Below are 22,962 nucleotides of genomic sequence, written 5' to 3' on the forward strand. Positions count from 1 at the left end.
GGCCTCATGCATGCAGGACAAGCACTCTACCACTGAGCCATTTTCCCAGCCAAGTTATAATTTTTAAGACTTTCTAAATACTTTCCTGTTAAGATTATTAAGGGGCTGGGAAGGTGGCTCAGTGGTAGAGTGCTTGCCTTGCATGCCTGAGGCCCTGGGTTTGACAACTCAGCACCACATAAGCAAAAAGAAAAAAAAAGCTGGAAGTGGTGCTGTGGCTCAAGTGGTAGAGCACTAGCCTCAAGCTGAAGAGCTGAGGGACAGCACCCAGGCCCAGAGTTCAGGCCCCACGACCGGACCCCCCAAAAAAGAAAAAAAAGATTATTAAGATTTGTAGATTATACAATTATTTAAAATATAGAGGGTAGAAAGAAGAAAGAACTGCTCATTTCTGTCTATTGGAGATTGGAATTCACATTTAATACATGTAATTACTGCATATAGTCTTCCAAAGTGATAGCTTCTTTTGACTAATTTGTATGTACTGGTGTTTATTGTCCAGATATTCCCTACTTGGCTGGCTCCGAATCTAATAACGTTTTCTGGCTTTCTGCTGGTTGTATTCAATTTTCTATTTATGACATACTTTGATCCTGACTTTTATGCTTCAGGTAAGAATATTACTTTAAGAGTTTTAAATGTCTGGGTAGAGATAAATGAGGTGTGATTAGTTATTTTGTAGTTTTATTGAGATGCTTTCATTTCCTGAAAAATAAAGTTGTGTTTTTACAATATTACATATGTTTTTATTAAGTTCTGGAAATGCAACACTACATACCTGTTGACTTAGATTTGCTGCCTAAATAGTAATAACCTTTTGGTAAACAAAGAGTAATTAAACTGGATGTGGTAGCACAGGTGTAGGCAGAGTTTCAAGCCAGCCTATGCTACATATTAAGATACTGGTCTCAAAACCCCAAAACAACGCAGGTGTTGGTGCACACCTGTAATCCTAGCTACTCAGGAAGCTGATCTCAGCATCATGGTTTGAAGCTAGCTGAGATAAGAAAGTCCTTAAGACTCTTATCTCCAATTAAACATACACACACACACACACACACACACACACACACACACACACACACACACACACACACACACAAACACACAATTCCAGAAGTAGAACTGTGGCTCAAGTAATAGAACAACAGACTTGATTGAAAAAGCTAAAAGTCAGTGGCCAGGCCCTGAGTTCAACCCCCACTACCAGCATAAAACAAAATAAAAAACAAGCAAACAAAACTGAAAAAAAAGAATAACTAGGTTAAATGAATAATTATTTTTTTATGAACAGAGAATTGAGAAAACACCTAAATATAAATTTAATCAAGGTCCATCATACCTACCAATCTCAAGAATAGCCTTTCCTTTTTTTAATCATGGAAGAAGAAGAAAAATATCCCCTTTTTTCTAAAGGTGATATGGGCACTTTTCGTCAGCTTATTCTCTGCTTGTCTTTATTGACTCCTGGTTTTCTCTGAAAATGATTCTTTAGACCTCTCTCACGGGGCCTGAACTCTGGGCCTAGACGCTGTCCCTCAGCTCTTCAGCTCAAGACTAGCACTCTACCACTTGAGCCACAGTGTCTCTTTGGCTTTTTTCTGCTTATGTGGTGCTGAGGAATCGAACTCAGGGCCTCGTGCATGCAAGGCAAGCACTCTACTGCTGAGCCACCTTCCCAGCCCCTCTCTATATTTTTTATATTATTATTATTATTTTGTGGTAGTGGGATTGAACCTACGGCATCATTGTGCTAGGCGGGTGATCTACCAGTGAGGTATAATCCCATCCTTTTTTAAAAAATTTAGTTTTGAGATGAAATCTCACTAAGATAAAGCCAGACTGACCTCAAACTTCTGTTCCTCCTATCTTCCCAAATGCTGGTTTTGTAGGTGTGTGCTACGGGACTCAGTTTTGCATTCATTTCTTAAATTCCCCAATATATTATTCATTCGGGGCTCATAAGTAATTTTCAAGGGTAGATGAATATCAGTCTTGAGAAAAGCTAAGTGTAGATATTTACTGTTAATGAGGGGTCAGGAAGCTACTTCTTTGTTTTTGGCAAAATTTCCTGGTAAATTTTAGTATTTGTTCAATTCTGTCTTCAAGAATACATTGTAAACCTTAACCTCTAATTAACAAATACCAGCATTTAATGATTGCAGTTATACCGTGTTAACATTCTTGTTGCTTTCTTTGCAGCACCAGGTCACAAGCATGTACCTGACTGGGTTTGGGTAGTCGTTGGCATCCTCAACTTTGTAGCCTATACTCTAGGTAAGAAGTTGTAAATACTCATTGTAGTCAATGTTTGGAGAATCAGCAAGGAGAGCCACCTACAAAATTAACTTTCTCCTATGCTTACTTTATTTTAACTAGAGTGTATTAGTGTTCTGTTTAAATTATAAATATGATTTTGGGTCTCTATGAAAAACACTGTCAGGGTTGGAGGTGTGGTCAGGTGGTAGAGTGCCAGCCAACTGATTGAAAGCTTCAGGTCCCGAGTTCAAATCCCAGTCTTGGGACAAAAAAAAAAAAAAAAGAAAAAACCAAAACTGGCTGCATTCAATGCTAGGGATTCATAGAATAAGAGGAGATGGCAAACCACTTGTTGCAGGCCAAATCTGGACCATTTTCTGTTTCCAAGGTAATATTTTACTGGAGCACAGCTATGTGCGTTCCTTTACAAATTGTCTGCACTTGCTTTCCTGCAAAAAGACATCATTGAGAAGTTGTAAGAGACCCACAAAGCCAAAAATATGCATTATCTGGCCCTTAACACAAAAGATTTAGCCACCTTTGAAGTAAGATATTTTTTTGCTTTAGGTTTAGAAAGTAATACTGACATAAAAAATAATTGCAGATTGGTGAGAGATGTTATAATCAAGAACCATGAGAGAACAAATAAAGAATGTTTGCTTTTTACTCATAAAAGGAGTAGTTGGGGAAGGCTACTGTACTGGGCACATCCATACGCTGTTCTGCCAGAGTGCTCTGGAACATTCCTCAGTTTCTATATCCTTCCCTGCTTTGTATTTCTCCAGAGCTCTTAACAGTTGTGTAATATGTCATCTGCTCCTTTGCCTACTTGTTTGTTATCCTTGTGTTCTAATTAAAATGCTTTATCCCCAAGACCCGTGTTAGTACCTGGCACATAGAGGTACTTGGTATGTAGTTTAGAATGTATGTCAGCTAGCAGACCTGATTTCAAGTCACTTAGATCTTTCAAGTAGAAATGAATTGTGTGTGTGTGCGTGTGTGCGTGTGTGCGTGTATGCGTGTATGCGTGTATGCGTGTGTGTGCGTGCGCGCCATAGCACCACTTCAGCTTTTTCTGTGTGGTACTAAGGAATCAAACCTAGGGCTTCATGCATACTAGACAAGCATTCTACCACATTCCCAGCCTGAAAAAACTTTAAAAAAAAATCTAGTACAACCTGCCAGGTGTATTAAGAACAGGCATGGTGAATGGCCAGAGTTTGAAGTGTTTGAAGAAGAAAGACATCAGTGAAGTCCAGAAGAATTAGGGAGAACCTTAAAAGTCTCATATTTAGGGACTGAAAGCATGGCTCAAGTAGTGAGGCCCCAAGTTTGAACCCTAGTTCTGCCAAAAATTACTTATGAAATGGAGGTTCTAGTTTTCTGTTAGGAAGAATGAGCTTTTTTTTTTTTTTTTTTAACTCAGGGCCTGGGCACTGTCCCTGAGCTTTTTTTTGGTCAAGGCTAGCTAGCACTCTACAACTTGAGCCACAGTGCCACTTCTGGCTTTTTCTGTGTATGTGGTACTGAGGAATTGAACCCAGGGCTTCATGCATGCTATGCAAGTACTCTACCACTAAGCCACCTTCCTAGCCCAAAAATGAGCAAATTTTCAAATGTTGCTAATGGATTTGGCTAGTGAGGACTGCTGTGAGGAGTCTGAAGGACGAGGGGGCCTGTGGGCTCTCACTTTTAACAGCATTTCGTAAGAATCTTTTAATATGCAGTGCCCCTACCTGTTTCAGGCCCACAATTTTTTTTTTCCTGCCAAAAACTCTGACCTGACTTGATCTGTTTGTTGCAAAACCTGTCTAAAACCAACATGAGGCAATTTAAAGTCTTTATTCTGTTGTATGACTATGCGTGTTTTTTGTTTGTCTTTTTGGTAGAGATATTAATCCATTTGGTCACAGCATACTACTCTAGGTCCTATAGGGCTTGAAATGTCTTTTCTAGTATCTCATGTAAGTCCTGAATTGCCTTACTTTTTTTTTTTTAACTATATATCTCAAACTGCCTTTGAACTCTTTATTCTCCTGCCCTGGCCTCAAGAACTGATACTACAGGTATATGCCTCCACACCCAGTTTTTATTGCTTTCACACATTTATTTTCTTACTTAGAAACTTTTTAGTAGTTCTCTAAATCCTAAAACTTTTAAACTGGCTCAACCCTCCTTTTTTCCCCCTCTCTTTTTAAAAAAAACCTACTTATTGATGTGGTACTGAGGAATGGAATCCAGGGCCTCATGCCTGCTAGAGACAAGCTCTCTAGAGGCACCCTCTCAGCCTCAGCCCTCTTTTTTTTTTTTTTGGTCAATGATGGAGCTTGAACTCAGGGCCTAGGCACTGTCCCTGAGCTTTTTTTGGCTCAAGGCTAGTATTCTGCCCCTTTGAGTGACAGCTCTCAAACCACTTCTAGTTTTCTGGCAATTAATTGGAGAGTCTCACAGACTTTCCTGCCTGAGATGGCTTCAAACAGTGCTGCTCAGCTCACAGCCTCCTGAGTAGCTAGGATTACAGGTGTGAGCCACCCGTGCCTTGCGATCCTCCTTCTTCTTCTTGGGTTTTTTTTTTTTTTTTTTTTTTTTAATTGTTGGTCATGGGGCTTGAACTCTGGGCCTGGGCACCGTCCCTAAGCCCTTCAGCTCAAGGCGAGCACTATACTACATGAGCCACAGTACCACTTACAGTTTTCTGGTGGTTAACGAGATAAAGAGTCTCATGGACTTCCTTGCCAGGACTGGCTTTGAACTGTGATCCTCAGATCTCAGTCTCCTGAACAGCTAGTGTTATAGGTAAGAGCCAAGGGTGCCAGATTCCTCCTTTTTTTAAAAGTGTTGTTTTCTTTGCATACTATCGTACATTTTCTTTGTGTCCTGTGCTTTTTCATCTCACTATTTCTGAGCATGCGTGATGGCTTTCTTTTCTATTTTGTGTTTGTGGATGTTAGCACATTCCTTTGTCTCCTGTATGCTGAACTCCATCCAACTTGTTCTTTACATTCCCATTCAGATTTTTTTCTTGTCCTAAAGCCATTCTAGATTACTTTAGACTGAAAGAGACCCTTTCTCTTTCTGTACTTTTCCATAATCAGGCTTTGTCCCTTTCTCAAAAATAAATACTCTAAGGACACAAGCTTAGTTCATTCTAAAATCCTTTAGTTATTCATTTTTTTCAGTATTGAGGTTTGCACTTGGCCTGACACTAGCTAGGCAGTCATGCTCTCGTCCCCTTTTGCTTTTTTTCAGGCCTGATGTTTTTGCCTGGGCTGACCTAGATGGCATTCCTCCTGATTAAGTTTCTCTAGTAGCTGAGATCATAGGCCTTGGCTGCCTTCAATTACCTCCAAGTAGCTGAGATTCCAGGTTTCACTACCAATTTTTACAGCACTAGGAATATACTACGTAGGTTCAACAAATGCCATTCTTACACTTGCTAAATACCTACTGTGATGGGGAGTAGATCTATCAAGAAATTATTCTAATTTCATACAGGATGAAGTAAGTGTTAAGACAGAAATGCCTTTGGATCCTGGAGCAAGCTGTGGATATATGAATTATAACGAAGAGGTGTTGAATGTTCTGTAGGAGGTTGAGAATTTGTGGCCAGTAAGATAAACCAGTTGGTATGCAGATTTGGAACAACTCAGAGTCCAGTAGAATACTTCCTTTTTTGTTCTGAAATGATAGCATTTAATATGATATAATTATTTTGACTTCATGAAACTTTGGGGAAATTGCACATTTCTCAAATCTTTAATTTTGGAATTAAAGATTAATTTTTATGGAACTGGCTTAGAGCTACACTTAACATTCCTGTGATATACTGATGTTTTTGTTTTCCCTACCAGTTCATTGAAGCTGACTTTCTCCATATTTGTGTATCTGTTGACCTTTTCCTGTGCTGTGTTTTGTTGCAGATGGAGTGGATGGAAAGCAAGCCCGCAGAACCAATTCCAGCACCCCCTTAGGGGAGCTTTTTGACCATGGCCTGGATAGCTGGTCATGCGTCTACTTTGTTGTGACTGTGTATTCCATCTTTGGACGAGGAACCACTGGTGTCAGTGTCTTTGTTCTTTATCTCCTGTTGTGGGTAGTCTTGTTTTCTTTCATCCTGTCCCACTGGGAAAAATACAACACGGGGATTCTTTTCCTGCCATGGGGCTATGACATTAGCCAGGTGGTAAGTATGCATTTCTGCCTTCATTTTTCAACCTTGCTATGATAGTTTTAGAAAAGTGATTGCCATTTCTTTCTTCATTACTCTTAGGCATTTTTGGATAGAAATTGTGCTTTTAAAATTGAGTTGGTTGGCAGATTCTAGTGGCTCATGTCTGTAATCCCAACTACTCAGTAGGCTGAGATCTGAGGATCACAGTTTGAAGCCAGCCTAGGCAGGAAAGTCCATGAGACTCTTACCTTCAGTTAACCAGCAAAAAGCCAGAAGTGGAGCATGGCTTATGTGGTAGCTAGCCTTAAGCAAAAAAGCTCAGGGACAGCACCCAGGCCCTGAGTTCATGTACCAGGACAGGCACAAAAAAAACCCCACAAAAAACAAAAAAATTTGAGGAAATTAAGAGAGTGGCTAGAAGCCCCAGCACCAAAAAATATTAAAAAAAAAAGACCGTTTAATTTTTACTTACTTACTGAAGATCTCAAATGTATACAAAAGTAGAGACTATCATAATGAACCTGTATGTGTCCATTACTTAACTTCAGCATTTAGCAGTACAGAAGGCCAGCCCTCTCTTAGTCACTTCCCAGTATTTTCAAGGAAATGTGATAAATATTTTACTATGTATCTCTGACTAACAAGTGCTCCTAAAACCACATAATGGCACTGGTTAGGAAAGGCAGGAAGACCCACCCCATACTGAATTTAAGCTTACCTCCTGTTTCTGCTAAAACTGTTTGACTAGACTTAATGCTGCCCAAGCATTGTTGGCTCCCTGGTCTTCTCAGCTGCTAATGCCTCTGTGTGTTTTGTCTGTATTTTCCTTCCAGACTATTTCTTTTGTCTACATAGTGACTGCGGTTGTGGGAGTTGAGGCCTGGTATGAACCTTTCCTGTTTAATTTCTTATATAGAGACCTATTCGCTACAATGATTATTGGTAAGAAGCTTGGTGTGGAAGTGTATTTCACCATCCCTTTGTTATCAAAAGCTAGAGTTTGACTGTCCCAGCTCCTGCCCTACAGCAAGCAGATCTGAACGCTCCCAGTTTTCATAATGAATGGTTCTGTTGCCCTTCTGAGGTAGCGGAAGAGGTGTCTGGGGGTAGTTGACTGAGTTTAGGAGACTGTTAGTGGTATGGAAAGAGGAAAAGGAGAAGAGGACTCTAGGTTATTTTGGAGGCCCCAGGAGCGATAAGGACCTTTGTAGAAATAAAAAACATATGTGTTAGGTTATTCCTTGGTTCCCTTAACTAAAAAACAGTCCTGTCTCTGTTTATAAGCCCTGATAATAGAATGGGAATTTGGTAGGGCTTAGATACAGTTAAAGGTGTCTGCTTTCACTGCTTTCAGGAAAGGCGTGGTTTGGGACTTTTCCTGCAACTCTGGACGGCAAAAAGTTTAAAAACTACCCTGTAGTCTACCAGATAGTCACTTTTTGGTATTTGCATATAGACAGTTATTTATTATTTTGAAATTTTTCTTTATAGCTCTTTTTTTTTAAAACTTAAGCAGACTCTGTCCTATAGCAGTTCCTGCAGTGTATTTACTTATTTTTATTTTTTTATTATCTTAAGGTGATTGTACAAAGGAGTTGCCATTCAACAAAGACATTTATGAATGATCAGGGTCAACCATTTCATCCTCCCCATCACAACCCATCTCACCCCTTCCCTTAATTGTCTTTTACAGGATGCGCATTGAATTCTATGACTTCATTCTCCCTCTCTTCCTCTCTTCATTTGTCTACCCCTTCCACACGTATCAATTTGTGTGTGTGTGTGTGTGTGTGTGTGTGTGTGTGTGTGTAAGGGATACTGAGGATTGAACAAAGGGCCTCATGCATACTAAGGAGATGATATGCCTCTTGAACCATACCCCTACCTGTTTTTATATTTTGGGCTTTTTTTTTTTAATGAAAAAAATCTTATGTTCTTTGTAGCCTTTTTTTTTTTTTTTTTTTTTTTTTTGAGACAAACTCTTGCTTTGTAGCCTAAGGTATCCCAAAACTCCAGTCCTTCTGCCTCAGCCTCCCAAATACTGGGATTATAGTTATGTGCCACTATACCTGGTTTGTTGTTTTGGTGTCTTGGGGAAGAGGGAGAGGGACAGTACTGAGGTTTGAGCTCAGCCTTACACATGTTAGACAGGTACTTTGTTGCTTGAACCTCACTCTTGAGTCTTCTTTTAGGTTTATATAGTAAATTTCTATATAGTCACTTTGCTTCAACAGTTTTTAGTATCGGTGTTAATCTTACTTCTACTGTACCCTGCTCTCAAATCCCTGGGTTATATACTTACCAACATACTTAGACTTCTTCACTATTCCTTTCTATATGTGTGACTTATTACATGATGTTTTTTCCCAGAAGTCAAGGAAATTCCTTTGAGATTTTTGCAGTCAGGCCTGGTAGCAGCGTTTTGTTTAATGTTAAAATGTCTCCATTTTGCCTTATTTTTTTTTTTCTCCCAACATGTTGAATATGCCATCCGATGTCCTTTGGCATCCATCATTTTTAAATCAGTTCATATCACTGTAAACCTGTTCTAAAGTGTTTTCTTTTGTTGCTTACATTTTCTTTCTGTCTTCAGCTTTCAAGTTTGACTATGATTTACATAGGTATGAGTTTTCTTGTCCTTGCTGTTCATTGAACTTAGTAGGTGTGTTGGGTCTGTAAGTTAATTTATTTATTTATTTAGGTTTTTTTGGGGGGGGGGTAGGGCAGTTCATGGGGCTTGAATTCAGAACCTGGACTCTGTCCATGAGCTCTTTTTTTCTTCAAGGATAGTGCTCTACTATGAGCCACAGCACTACTTCCTGTTTCCTGGTGGTTAATTGGAGATAAGAGTGTCATGGTGTTTCCTATCCAGGCTGGTTTTGAATCATGATCCTCATATCTCAGCTTCCTGAGTAGCTAGGATTATAGGCATGAGCCACCAGTGTTCAGCTACTTAGTTATTTATATTTTTTATTTTTTGTCAGTTGTGGGGCTTGAACTCAAGGACTAGGCATAGTCCCTGAGCCATTTTGCTCAAGGGTAGTACTCTGTCACTTTTAGCCACAGCACCACTTCCAGTTTTTGAGTGGTTAACTGGAGATAAGAGTCTCATGGGGACTTTTCTGCCCAGGCTTAGTTTGCACTGCAGTCTTCAGATCTCAGCTTCCTGAGTAGCTAGGATTATAGGTGAGAACCATCAGTGCTTGGCTTAGTGTGTTGTGTTGGTATGCTGGATCTTGCTCAACTTTTTTACTCTGGCTGGTGCTCTACCACTTGAGCCAGGCTTCTCATTCTGGCTTTTTGCCTATTAATTGGAGATGAGAATCTCTCCAATTTGTCTGCCTACACTGGCTTCTGACCAGGATCCTCAGATCTCAACCTCCTGAGTAGCTAGGATTGTAAGTGTGAGCCACTAGGTGTAGATTAATATTTTTTAATAGACTGTGGGGATTTTTTTAGCCACAGTCCATTTCTTCAGTGTTCCCCCCCCTTCTTGTTTTTCTATAGCTCCACTTATTGTATGTATTATGTAGATTTGCCCAATATTGCCCTACAGGTAATTTTCTGAGGGTATGTTAAGTTTCCTTCACTCTTTTCTGAATTCTTTATGGTGGATGGGTTCTGTTCATCTGTCTTTTAGTTCATTGCTTTTTTTTCTCATGTTATCTCCAATCTTCTGTTAAGCTCAGCTAGTGAATCTTTCAATTGTACAAACCATGTGCAGTGGCTCGTGCCTGTAATTCCAGCTATTTGGAAGGTAGAGATAAGAAAAATTGATGGGCAAAAATATAACGAGGTGTGTGTGTGAGTGGTGTATGTGTGTGTGTATGTATGTGTCGGTCTGTCCATCGTCTGTCTGTCCGTCCGTCCGTGTGTCCGTAATCAATAAGTTAGATGTGGTAGTGTGACTGTGATTTTCACCTTCACAGACAGATGTAGATACAAGGATTATGGTCAAAGTCTGGCCCTGGGCAAAAAAAAAGTGACCCTATCTGAAAAATAACTAAAGTAAAAAGGTCTGGAAACATGACTCAAGTGGCAGAGTGCCTGCCTAACAAGTGAGAGGCTCTGAGTTCAAACCTCAGTTCCATCAGAAACAAAAAAAGTATCTGCCACTTAGGAGAATGTTGTTCAGTGGTAGTGCTTGCCCCGCATGCATAAGACCTCAAGTTGTATTCCCAGCACCACACAAAGCCAAACAGGGCTGTAGGTATGGCTCAGGTGAAGTGCCTGCCTTTTAGGCAGACCTGAGTTAAATCCTCAGTCCCACAAAACAATACCAACCAGTCAAACAAATAAACCACCAAGACAACAACAAAAAACCAAACAGGGTCTAATAAAGGGATTATTTAACATAATAAAGTAGTCTGTCTGCCAAGTCCAACATCTAGATCCACATAAAGTCTTTCTTTTGTACCCTGCAAGGTTTTTGTTGTTGAAACTGCACATAGTAATAGACCTTTTACCTAACATGCACAGACCCTAAGTTCAATATCCAGATCTGCAGAAAAATAAACTAGATTGTAACTAATGTATGCAGAAACTTCAAATTCTGTTTCATTCTTTGGAATACTTTGTTTCTGAAGATTTAAAGTATTTGTACTGAGTGTATGGTATTGATGTCTCTGTTATTTTTTTCTTCAGTTTGATCTCTTAGGGGGTGGGGAGTCTCCTTGAATGTCTGTGTAGTTTAGCAGTCAGCTAAAGATTTGCCCAAAGTTGATACTGAGAGTTTAGTGCTTGCTTGTCTGTGGTTTCTTTGTTTCTGGAGTTCCTCATCCTGAATCTCCACAGTGCTGTGCCAGTCACTTGTTCTACCCATTGACTCCCAAGACAGTAAGTCAAGCCCAAGCTTGACTGTAGATGGGAAATGCACTTAGAGAAAGCCCCAGCAGGCTGGGGTGGAACTCAGTGGTAGAGCACTTGCCCAGCATGGCAGAGGCCTGGCATTTGAACCCTATCACTACAAAAACCTAGGTGCACCAAATGGACAGAACAGTTCTGCTTTTTTGCCCTGTAGTTTGTCATGTTCTTTGTAATCTATTTTTTTTACTTAGTTTAGCAACTAGTGAGGAATTTGGGCAGAGTTTATACTCAGGTTTTGATGCTTTGCCTTTCACTGTCTCTTCTAAAAATGCTCTCCCTGTACCCCATTAAACTTCCCATTCCTCTGCTGCTCTCAATTCTTTCTCATCCTCTACAAGCTGGTAAGGAGCCTGTAGCTTTTACATCCTGGGCTCGGACATGAAAGTAGGCAAGCCTCAACCTTGCAGTTGTTCCCGATGTTACAAGTGTAAGTGCCTCTCTAGTTTCCTGTCTTTGCCTGTTCACCAGTGCCTTCAAGTAGTTACATAATTTTTTAAACTATTTAAATTATTTGTGAAATTGCTTTGTTTCTTTCTGCCCTGGTTAACGGATATCCTTCCTTTTTTAAATTAGCATACATACATTAATTGTCTCTTCCTTCCTTTAGATTACTATTAGGTTTGTGTGTATACCAGTACTGGGGCTTGCCTGGCTTTTTTTGCTCAATGCTGGGGCTCTCCCACATAAACCACACCTCCACTTCCAGCTTTTTGATGGTTAATTGGAAAAAAGAGTCTCTTGGATTTGTCTGCCTGGGTTGTCTTTGAGACATGACTTTGGATCTCATCTTCTTGAGTAGCTAGGATTACAGGTGTGAGCTACCAGCACCATGCTGTCATTATGTCGCTCAACACATTTCATCTTTGTTGAGGAGTCAATTCAACATATACTAGGGAACTATAACTTGTAAAACAATATATTTAAGAAGTATAGTTATCACTACCCTACTCCTCTCTTCCTTCATAGTTAGCCACTGTTTGAAATCCTATAGCTTATCTTTTCATTGTTTCTTTATTGAAAGTAAATTATATATCATGTTATCACCCCCTTTTACAACTACTAGTAGTATTTTTTACATACTTTGCCTTTTCCCCACTCAGGTCACTTCGTAAACATGTACAAAGGACTTCCTCATTTCTTCTTGCATCTGTGGCTCTTTCATTTTGTAGATATACCATGGTTTATTCAACCAGCCTCCTTTTGATAAATATTTGGATTATGTTCAGTCTTTTGCTGTTATACAGTTTGTTTGAGTACATAGTATTATATATGCATCTTTTTATAGTTTTGTCAGGATATGAAGTGTTTATTTCCAGCTTTGCCAACATAGTATATTGTCAAGCATTTTCAAATCTAATAGGTGAAGATTTAGGTTACATCTATAGTTTGGTTTGCATTTCCCACAAATGAATTTTCATAGTGTTTTACAATCGTATGTATTTCTTTTCCATATTTAGTCTACTTTTCAATAGAATTGTCGACCATTTCCTTTATTTTCAGAAGTTCATTGTCTTAAATGTGATAATCCTTTATTTTGATATAAACTAACTTCTTGTTTGTTATCACTTTTACTTGGTATATGTTTATCCATATGGGACTTGGTCATACCATGGCTTGAACTCAGGACCTCTTGTCTTGTTTGGGTTTTTCTCTCATGGCTGGCATTTTACCAATTGAGCCATGCCTCCAGTCTGTTTTTTTTTTTGCTGTTAATCAAAGATGGACTTTTTTTTTTTTAACTTTCTGCTTAGGCTAGCTTCCTGACTACCTAGGATTACAAGTATGAGCCACCAGTACTTGGCTACTTTTCTGATTGATTTATTGATCAATTTTGATTTTGAAATAGTGCTGGTTTGAACCCGGGTTTGAACTCAAGGCCTTTGAACTCAAGCTGGTGCTCTACTACTTGAGCCACACCTCCAGCTCTGACTCCCATTCTCATTGGTTATTTTCAGAGGTCTTGAGGACTTTGCTTGCCTTAGCTGGCCTTGAACTATGAATCCTGCTGCTCCTAGCTTTGTGAATAGCTAGGATTACAAGTGTGAGCCACAAGCGCCTAGCTTTATATATATAGGTGCTGGTCCTGGGGCTTGAACTCAGGGCCTGGGCACTGTCACTGAGCTTTTTTTTTGCTGAAGTCTAGCATTCTATGACTTGAACCATGGCACCACTTCCAGCTTTTTCTGCTTATGTGGTACTGAGAAATCAAACCCAGGGCTTCATGCATGGTAGGCAAGCACTCTACCACTAAGCCACATTCCCATCCTTTAAAATATTTTATATAACTACATAATCCTTATATTTCATTTATTTAATCTTTTTTGTTTTTCTAATAAATTCTCTCCCTTCCTTCCTTCTTTCCTTCCTTCCTTCCTTCCTTCCTTCCTTCCTTCCTTCCTTCCTTCCTTCCCTCCCTCCCTCCTTCCCTCCTTCCTTTTCTTTGTCATAGGGTTTGAACTCAGGGTTTGGGTGCTGTCTCTGAGCTCTTTTTGCTCAAGGCTCACACTCTACCATTTTGAGCCATAGCTCTACTTCCCATTTTCTGGTGATTAATTGGAAATAAGAGTCATGGATTTTCCTGTCAAGACTGGCTTTGAACCAGAAAATCTCAGCCTCCTGATTACAGGCATTACAGGCATGAACCACTAACACCCAGCTTTTCTATAGCAATTATGTTTCCATATTATGGGATCTAGGCCTTTAATTATGGCAGTTTGATAACTTGTGTGTGTGTGTGTGTGTGTGTGATTGTGTGTGTCCGTTTGTGTTGTCACTACTATATATTTGAAATACAATGTACTTGTAAATCTTTTTTTTTTTTTTGGGGGGGGGTCCAGTCATGGGGCCTGAACTCTGGGCCTGGGTGCTGTCCCTCAGCTCTTCAGCTCAAGGCTAGCGCTCTACCACTGGAGCCACAGCGCCACTTCCGGCTTTTTTCTTTTTGCTTATGTGGTGCTGAGGAATTGAACCCAGGGCCTCATGCATGCAAGGCAAGCGCTCTACCACTGAGCCACCTTCCCAGCCCCATACTTGTAAATCTTAAGCTATTAAGTGCTCTTTACATATATTACAGTAAATTCTATATAGGGAAGAAATAATAAAAATAGTCTTTTGCCTTGACAGCCTTGAAATGGAGCAAGCTACTGAAAGTTTCTGAGGATGTTTATATTCTAACTTTCCTTCTAAGATTGTCTGATCTTGCAAGCTTTATTTCAGTTGGGCTTGGAATGAAGCCTACTGGAATAAAGCTTAGGATAATATTTTATGTCATTGTCTTACTACATAGCCCAGGCTGGCTTGGAGCCTGCTGTGTAGCCCGTTCTAGTCTGGAGTTTGGGATTCTTCTAGTCTAGCTTCTCAAATGATGGGATTATAAGTATACAACCCAAGCCTGGCATTTTTCTTTTGAGAAAAGATTTTTGTTGAGTTTCAGTCTTTTCATCGTTTTACCCAACTATTTTGGGAATTTTGTGGTGGTCAGGGGATTGAGTCAAGAGTTTCACTATGTAGCCTTGACTGGTGTGGAATTCTCAATCCTTTTGCCTCCCCCTCCGCCTCCCACACACCATCACCAAGTGCTGGCATTACAGGTGTATGTCATCACCATAACCAGTTCAGGAATTATTCTAAAAGAATGCTTTGTGTCTTGTTAGATGAGGTCCTGGCTACATCAACCTTCAAACCAAAATAATCAGCAGGAGTCTAGAGTAAACAAACTAGGGCTATTGTGTTATGAAGCATCCAAGGAATTGTCCAATTATATTGTTTTAGACATTGGAAGACAGACGGATTAAGAATTTACATACGTGTACACTTCAGTGTCATATTTTTTAAGTTGTAAGGAACATTAGAGAACCATTTGACCCATCCTCATTGTACAGCTTGACTTTGAAACTCAGAGAGATTAATTTGTATCAGGTGTAATATAACATAGCTACTCACCTGCGGGTTGAGCTTAAGAGAAGCCCCTCAGCCACTTGTGATTGTGCAGGCCTATAATTTCAGCACTGGAGAGCCTGGGGAGTAAGTACTACAGTGCGTTCTAGCAAGATGCTGATTCAGAGAGACAGTAGATAGAGGATGAAAAGAGAGGGGAGGAGGGAGACAAGTAGAAAGAGTCTCTGATGGAGAGTAGAGTGCTCCATTAGGAATGTGCAGGAGGTCTAGTTGCCAACACAGTGACACAGGCAGCTGGCCAGCAAGGACACCGGGGAGGGGAATTGCAAATGGCGGATAGAGGAAGAAATGGCAGTTAGTACTGTCAACCAACAGGAAGAAAATGGATTAGGAAACTTGGTAAATGTTAAGATTCCTTTCTGCAGAATAGGGACAGAATAAATAAAATGGCAAGAAAGTGAAAGCAAACAAAAACCATTGTAAATGCAGGAAAAGACAGAGTAGGGTATGGCAGCAGAATCAGTGGCAAGAGCTCTTGGAAATGCAATCCTGTGTTTAGGTTTAAGGGGAAGAGTGAAGGTGGGAGTAGGGTGGAGAAGAGTAACAATTCCAGGGAGGTAAAAAATAAACTTAAACAGGAGGAGGCAGGATCTGCTTCCAGGGGCACACGATTGCAAGTTACTCTATGCCAGGTACGATTCCCCGTGTCCTTCAGTGTGGTCATTCACTCAGTCCTCAGGATGCTATGGGTTAGTACTACTCTTGTATCTTACAGATGAGGCAGTGGAAGGGACCCTTGCCTAAAGTCACTTGTGCCCCGTTGGCTTGTACAGTCAAAGTTGAGGCCCACACTGCCTTCTGGAGTCCACTCTGACTCACCAGACTGTACTGCCACTTGCATTGTAGGTGCTCGTTGGAAAGGCATTTAATTTTATTACAGAATAAACTGGAATGTAAAAATGATATTGGGCATTTTGCATAGATTCTATTATGATAATATAATCTCTCTTGACTAATTCATGATAGTTTAAATATTCTTCCCTTTAGGTTGTGCAATATGTATGACTCTTCCAATGAGTTTATTAAACTTTTTCAGGTAAGTATTTTATTTTTGTAGATGGGCAAAAAAATAGGAAATCTTCAAGAAATTGTTACTTAGGTGAATATAAGGATTGATTTACCATTTAGAATCTAGGCATTTTGAAAAGGTCATGAAACTTGTATTTTGAATCTAGATGAGGCTGGGACAATTTAGATGGTATGTAGTGGCTAATGTAGCTAATTAAGGCATAACATAAAACTTTTAATTCTTTTGTGATGGTTTTAGGCTTACTAGTCTTCCACTTGGTCACTTCTGTGAGGGAATCTGCCTACAGGGAGGGGATGTTTTCCTGTCGAATATTGATGTTTTTATAAACTAATTATCTTAAAGCATATTAACAAGATCATACAATAAGACTTCTGAATATGAATTTTTACTATCACTTCTCAGAAAACAGTTACATAAAAGCAGGGTTTGGAGGCATCATAAGGGTGGAGTTTCATTTCTTGTCCACAGTACTACTACATCCTAAGTAAATGGCTCAGGCCATTTACTACTTCCCCCTCTACTTGAAATACTTGCTTTTTGTTGTTGTTGGTGGTGGTGGTCGTGAGAGCTGAACTCTGGGCCTGGGTGCTGTCCCTCAGCTCTTCAGCTCAAGGCTAGCGCTCTACTAGTTGAGCCACAACACCACTTCCAGCTTTTTCTGCTTATGTGGTGTTGAGGAATCAAACCCAGGGCCTCATGCATGTGAGGCAAGCACTCTACCACTGAGCCACCTTCCCAGCCCCTGCATTTTTCTTTTTAACATTTACTTTTCAAATCTGTCCTGCAGAATCTTCTTCCCCTTCCCCTCTACCCTTTCCCCTTTCCCTTCTTTCCCAGTCCCTCTTCCCATTCCTCTTTCCCCTTCCCCCTTTCCTTTCACTGAATTAGGGTTTGAACTCAGCACCTTATACTTCTAGGCAGATTCTACCCTAAAGCCCTACCACTGGGCCTTTTTTGCTTTAGTTACTTTTAGGTGGGGATTCCTGTTTTTGCTGGGTTCTGGCTTCCTCCTGGTAGCTGCAATTATGCCACTAGATGGTCAGTCTCACTAAGTTTGCATGGGTTAGCTTCAAACCTCAGTCCTCCTGGTCTATACCTCCTGATTAGCTAGAATTACATGTGTGAAGCACTTTGCCCAGCCTGTCTCCAGGCCTGTTTTGAAGAATCTTATCAATGTTATGCCAGGCTCTATAAATCTCCCCTATTTCTTGTGTCTTGTGGCCCTTTATATAAGAGCCATTAACTTAAAGCTCTGACTTTTGTAGAGATCATTTGAGTGGTTGCTTTTATTTTTCTTAAGTTTTTTTAAAACTAATTTTACTTTATTTTTTGTTTATGTGGTACTAAGGAATTAAACCCAAGTCCTTATGCATTCTAAGCAAGCATTCTGCCACTAAGCCACATTCCCAATCCAAATGATTCCTTTTCATCTTAAAACAATGAGGCTTTTAGGACAACATATTGCCCAATATTTAGGACAACATTGATCAATGTCTAAATCAAAACTAGAATTGAGGCTCTGCTCAGATGAGCAAACAAATAATGAAATTACTTCCTGTGTGCTTAGAGACATTAAGATATTATATGTCTCACTAGTGGGGAACTTTTGTGTGAGAAACATTCCTAATTCTGTGTCACTTTGTATCCAAGTGGCATAGTAAGATACTACTGGTATTTCATGTTCATTTTATTTCCACTCGGTATTACTAGAATATCTCATAGAACAAAGGCCAAATTGTATTCGCCTTTATGTTCTTGAAACAGCAGTGGATTGATTTAAAGAGGACAAAAAGAAAGGTCAGGATTCTGAAGACTCAGATTATGTAAATTTAGATTCCCTCATCCTACTGAGCCTATCTGTAAAGTGGGATTCATACTGCTGGTTCTATCAATGCATGGCATTACTGTGAGCATAAAATGTGAAGAAATGTGAAAGTACTTTGGAAATAACAGTGCTATACAGTATGGTTTATGTGTAATAATATTCTTTGTATTGATTTTTTTTCAGAAGCTATAAAAATAACACCTTGAAACACAATTCAATCTATGAAGCTATGGTTCCCTTCTTTTCTCCATGTTTGCTCTTCATTTTGTCTACAGTGTGGATCCTCCGGTCACCTTCAGATATTTTAGAGAATCATCCTAGAATTTTCTACTTTATGGTTGGAACAGCATTTGCTAACAGCACAGTAAGTTCCCCCCTCTCCCTTTTTCTTTTTCTTCTTCTTTTTTTTGCTGGTTCTGGGGCTTGAACTCGAGGCCTGTGTTTTGTCCCTGAGGGTCTTCGTGCTTAAAGCTAGTACTCTACCACTTGAGCCACAGTCGGCTTTTTCTGAGTAGTTTATTGGAGATAAGAGTCTCATGGACTTTCCTGCCCAAGCTGACTTTGAACTGTAATCCTCATATGTCAGCCTCTCGAGTAGCTAGGATTACAGGTGTGAACCACCAGTGCTTGGCTTTTCTACCCCTGGTGGAGTGGCTTAAGTGGTAAAGTGCCTGCCTAGCAAGTGCAAGACTTTCAGGTTCAAACTACAGTGATACAAAAAAAAACTAATTATATTAGGTGTATATGACAATTTAATAACTTAAGAATGCTTAGTATTTGCACCAGCAGATTTTAATGTAGAGGTAATAATATAGAACTTTGAAAGAATAAGTAATAAATAAAATCCCAGACAGAATGTGCTGAAACATTATTTTGATCTTTGACACCAGTGTGATTTGGACACTGATAATTTGCAAGCTCTTACAAGTTTTTGATTGTTAGCCACTAAGCTTCTTTCTATTAAACATTTGTTGATCATCTCAAATCCTATGATTTGACAGTGCAAAATTGAGTTGGAAAGCTCCAATGCATTATGTTAAAAGTTACCTCGTAAAACAAAAACATATTTGAGTAAGTAAGGTGTTTTAAAAAAAGGGAACTGAAGAAACTCTGAGGTTCTGATTTATTAACACTAGAATAGAGGTGCAGCTTCCCTTGTACTGTGAAGAAATTTAGTCGTCTGGGATGTAGGAGAATTGTGAAACAGAGAAAATAGTTTTATCTGAACTTTTTACTCAGTGGAAGAATGCCTTCTATTGCATCCTTCCTGAATTATCTAACAGTCTCTTGACAATTATGAAGGTGTGTGTTTGGGGGTGGGGTCAGGGGCCATTTGGATATCTAAGTAGTTACTGACCTTAATAGAAATGTGTTGGCTCAACTTCGTAAATACTTTTTAAGTGTCTGTGTGACTAGTTCTAGAAGTTCTTTGCTAATTTAACTTTCTTTTTTTTTTTTAAACTCCTTCTTTCCTTTCCTCTCTCCTTGTCTTCTCTCCCCCTTCCTGTTTCCCTCCTCCTTCTCTGTTTTCTTCCCTTCAGTGTCAGCTGATAGTTTGTCAAATGAGCAGCACCAGGTGCCCAACTTTGAATTGGTTGCTGGTTCCTCTCTTCTTGGTTGTCATGGCAGTGAACTTGGGAGTGGCCTCTTACCTTGAGAGTATTCTCCTTTATACATTAACAGCTGTCTTCACTCTGGCTCACATCCATTATGGAGTAAGAGTGGTGAGTAATCTAGAACAAAATTATTTCCACTTGTTTCAATAGCAAATAGACTAGAAAATTTCAAGAGAGTTTTTTTTAACATAGTAAGCTGGGATTTTAGAATATTCTATAGATTTTGGATAATATCCAAATGTGTAATTTTAGATTTTTTTTTTTTTTTTTTTTTTGGTTAGTCATGGGGCTTGAACTCAGAGACTGGGTGCTGTCCCTGAGCTTTTTCTGCTCAAGGCTAGCACTCTACCACTTGAGCCACAGCACCACTTCCAGTTTTCTGGTGGTTAATTGGAGGTAAGAGTCTCACAGACTTTCCAGCCTGGGTTTGGCTTTGACCCACAATGCTTAGATCTCAACCTCCTGAATATGTAGAATTATGGACATGAGTCATCAGCACCTGGCTTAGATATTGCTTTGTTTTTTTTCTTTTAATGCTTATGTCTTTATAACTGCAAATGATTTTAAATCTGGGGAATTACTATGGGTATTAGTTTCATTTTAAGTGGTATATATATAAGCCACTTTTTTGTTGAGTAGAATTGTAAACTGTTCTGTAATTTTAATTTTGTTAGCCACCACATAATCCCATTTTTAATCTATTTCTTCCAAAATGTTTCTGTAACATTAGAGAAACTTTTTTGCTCATCACTGTAATTCAGGAAGAAACTAAATTTGGTTTTGTAGTATTTTTTTTCCTCCACTCTCCAATGCTATGAGCAATGAAGTAAAGAGTGGTTAGAATTTCAGATGAGAAGGCTTTTACTTTATTTGAGGTTTTATTTCATGAGTCCTCATCAATAAAAATAATAAATGTGTAGGAAATGTAGACAAAAATGATTTTAAGGACTATTTTTGCAAATTTTAATAGTAGCTTCAGGATGAATGGATGTATACAATTATAAGTACCAAATTTAATCATTGTACCCCAGTCACTTCCACAGTGATTGAGTTTTCACTATTATAAATAAAGTTGTTAGCAAACTGGAACCACAATATTTTATTTGTTTTATATTCTGAGGATAATTTAATTGAATGGGTTGATTTACATTTTGTGGTATTAGCTTTTGTTTTGTATTCTTATTGAAAGGAATCCCCTGTGAGTCTGAGGAACAAAATGTCTGTATTGTGTACATGTTTTGAATGAGGGGACTGCTGTCTGTTTACTAACAACTTCATTCCTACTGTGTGTTCTTAGACTTCCTTCTCTTAATATTTGTCCCCCAAGTAGTCCTTATTTGCTAGGGAGAACAGCATGTTCACCTTATTTGTGGGTTTACTACATACAGTTTTGACCAAGCACAATTGGAAAACTCATAATTAAAAAAAAAATTATGGGGCTGGGAAGGTGGCTCAGTGGTAGAACGCTTGCCTTGCATGCATGAGGCCCTGGGTTCGATTCCTCAGCACCACATAAGCAGAAAAAAAAAAAAAAGCCGGAAGTTGCGCTGTGGCTCAAGTGGTAGAGAGCTAGCCTTGAGCTGAAGAGCTCAGGGACAGCGCCTAGGCCCAGAGTTCAAGCCCCACGACTGACCAAAAAGAAAAGAAAGAAATTACAATACTGAAAAGCTTCAATTTCCTCTCAAGCATCACATAGCCCAGTTGACATGAAGAGGCTTTCAGTTTTTCCTGTTTGTCGCACAATTTAAGGAATTGTGTGAACTGCTATGTGTTTCCCTGCCAGTCATTAATTTTATGAAAGCTTGTCTCCCAAAAAGCAAATGGTACTCTAAAAGCCAGGTAAAAGTTAATGCATTTTATTTAAATGGGAAAGTGAAAGACTGAGACTGGTTGACAGGGGGATGGATGGTATGTCTGTAGTAGGAGTTGGGTGAGCCACCCATCTGTGGCACAGGGCTGATCTCTGTGCAGCCTGAGTGCTCCCATCTTTTCCTCAGTGGTGTGGCCTCTGGGCCATGTCCCGGCCATACCAGCAGACTACGGTAGACAAAGTAGTTATGGAAAAGAAAACTACCCAGGCTGACATAAAACATGATATTTACGTGTTTATTTGTACACATTTCATACTATAGGCTTTTTATCAACCACTGTTAGGCCCTTAGCCTCATAGTTCATCAATCATAAACATGACTAGAACAGTTGCCCATGTTTTTTTTATAATGGTGTTAGTTTATTATAACCCTCTAGAAACATATTAGGAAGCCATATGTGTATCAGATCAAAATACTGTTGTTTTTTTGCCAGTACTAGGACTTGAACTCAGGGCCTCATGCTCTTGCTCAACTCTTTCACTTAAGGTTGGTGCTCTACCACTTGAGTCATTTTCATTTAAATTAACATTTTCATTTAAATCACAAAGAGTACAAGTTCATTGTAAAAAAAAATCTATAAAATAAACAAGCCTGTCTTTGTGCTCTTTCACGACTTCTGCAACTTACCAAAGGGAAACCTTTTAAGGTAGTTCTTCCTCACAAAATGATCCCCTGAACTACTAAAATATAAATGATGAGTATCAAATAAATGACATCCACTAACTGACCCAAAGTAAGTTCTTCCTCCTGTAACCAGTGTGGCTTTTCTAAGTTTATAGATATCCTAATTTTTCACTATTTTATCAGCATTAAAATGATTACCTAGAAATGTTTTAACATGCTGAATATTGACTCAAATGTAACCATTTGATTTAGTAGCATGCGCGCGCGCGCGTGTGTGCATGCGTGTGTGTGTGTGTGTGTGTGTGTGTGTGTGTGTTGCGTACATTTGTGCACGACAGTCCTGGGGGCTTGAAGTTAGACAGGGACCTGTCTCTTAACCTTTTTTGCTGAAGGCTGGTGCTCTACAACTTGAGCTATACCTCTACTTCCAGCTCTTCACTGATTAATTGGAGATAGTGTTTCTCAGACTATGCTGCCTGAGCTGGCTTTGAACCAGGATCTTCAGATCTCAGCCTCGTAAGTGGTTAGATTTACAAGTGTGACCAATTGGCACCTGCCATGATTTACTAGATAATACATAGGTCAGGTTTTTAGTAGGTCCGTAAATGAGTTTTTCTGGTCTAGAAGGCTCTAGAAAGACTAGATTGTGGAGTTAGGCACATCTGAGTTCAAGTCCTAACTTCTACCACTTCATTTTGTTCTTTAATAGTTCTACTCCAACAGAACTTCATTATTTTTTATGG

At 39.4% G+C, this 22,962-nt stretch overlaps 1 protein-coding gene across 4 annotated transcripts in view; it reads left to right on the forward strand.

Moving 5' to 3' along the window:
* The window catches only part of Selenoi (selenoprotein I), a 43,599-nt gene that overhangs the window by 18,414 nt on the left and 2,223 nt on the right, over positions 1 to 22,962 (forward strand). The window contains exons 3-9 of one of the 4 annotated variants that reach the window (XM_042696798.1): positions 503 to 611; positions 2,203 to 2,277; positions 6,180 to 6,442; positions 7,264 to 7,372; positions 16,241 to 16,289; positions 18,292 to 18,472; positions 19,650 to 19,832. In XM_042696798.1, coding sequence (XP_042552732.1) covers positions 503 to 611; positions 2,203 to 2,277; positions 6,180 to 6,442; positions 7,264 to 7,372; positions 16,241 to 16,289; positions 18,292 to 18,472; positions 19,650 to 19,832 — 969 coding nt within the window. Of the gene's footprint in view, positions 1 to 502; positions 612 to 2,202; positions 2,278 to 6,179; positions 6,443 to 7,263; positions 7,373 to 16,240; positions 16,290 to 18,291; positions 18,473 to 19,649; positions 19,833 to 22,962 lie in introns of those variants that run through there. The other 3 variants (XM_042696799.1, XM_042696800.1, XM_042696801.1) reach the window with 3 other exon arrangements.

This window comes from Dipodomys spectabilis, unplaced genomic scaffold, assembly GCF_019054845.1.
Source record: "Dipodomys spectabilis isolate Male_0828 unplaced genomic scaffold, ASM1905484v1 ptg000210l, whole genome shotgun sequence".
Lineage (NCBI taxonomy): Eukaryota > Metazoa > Chordata > Mammalia > Rodentia > Heteromyidae > Dipodomys > Dipodomys spectabilis.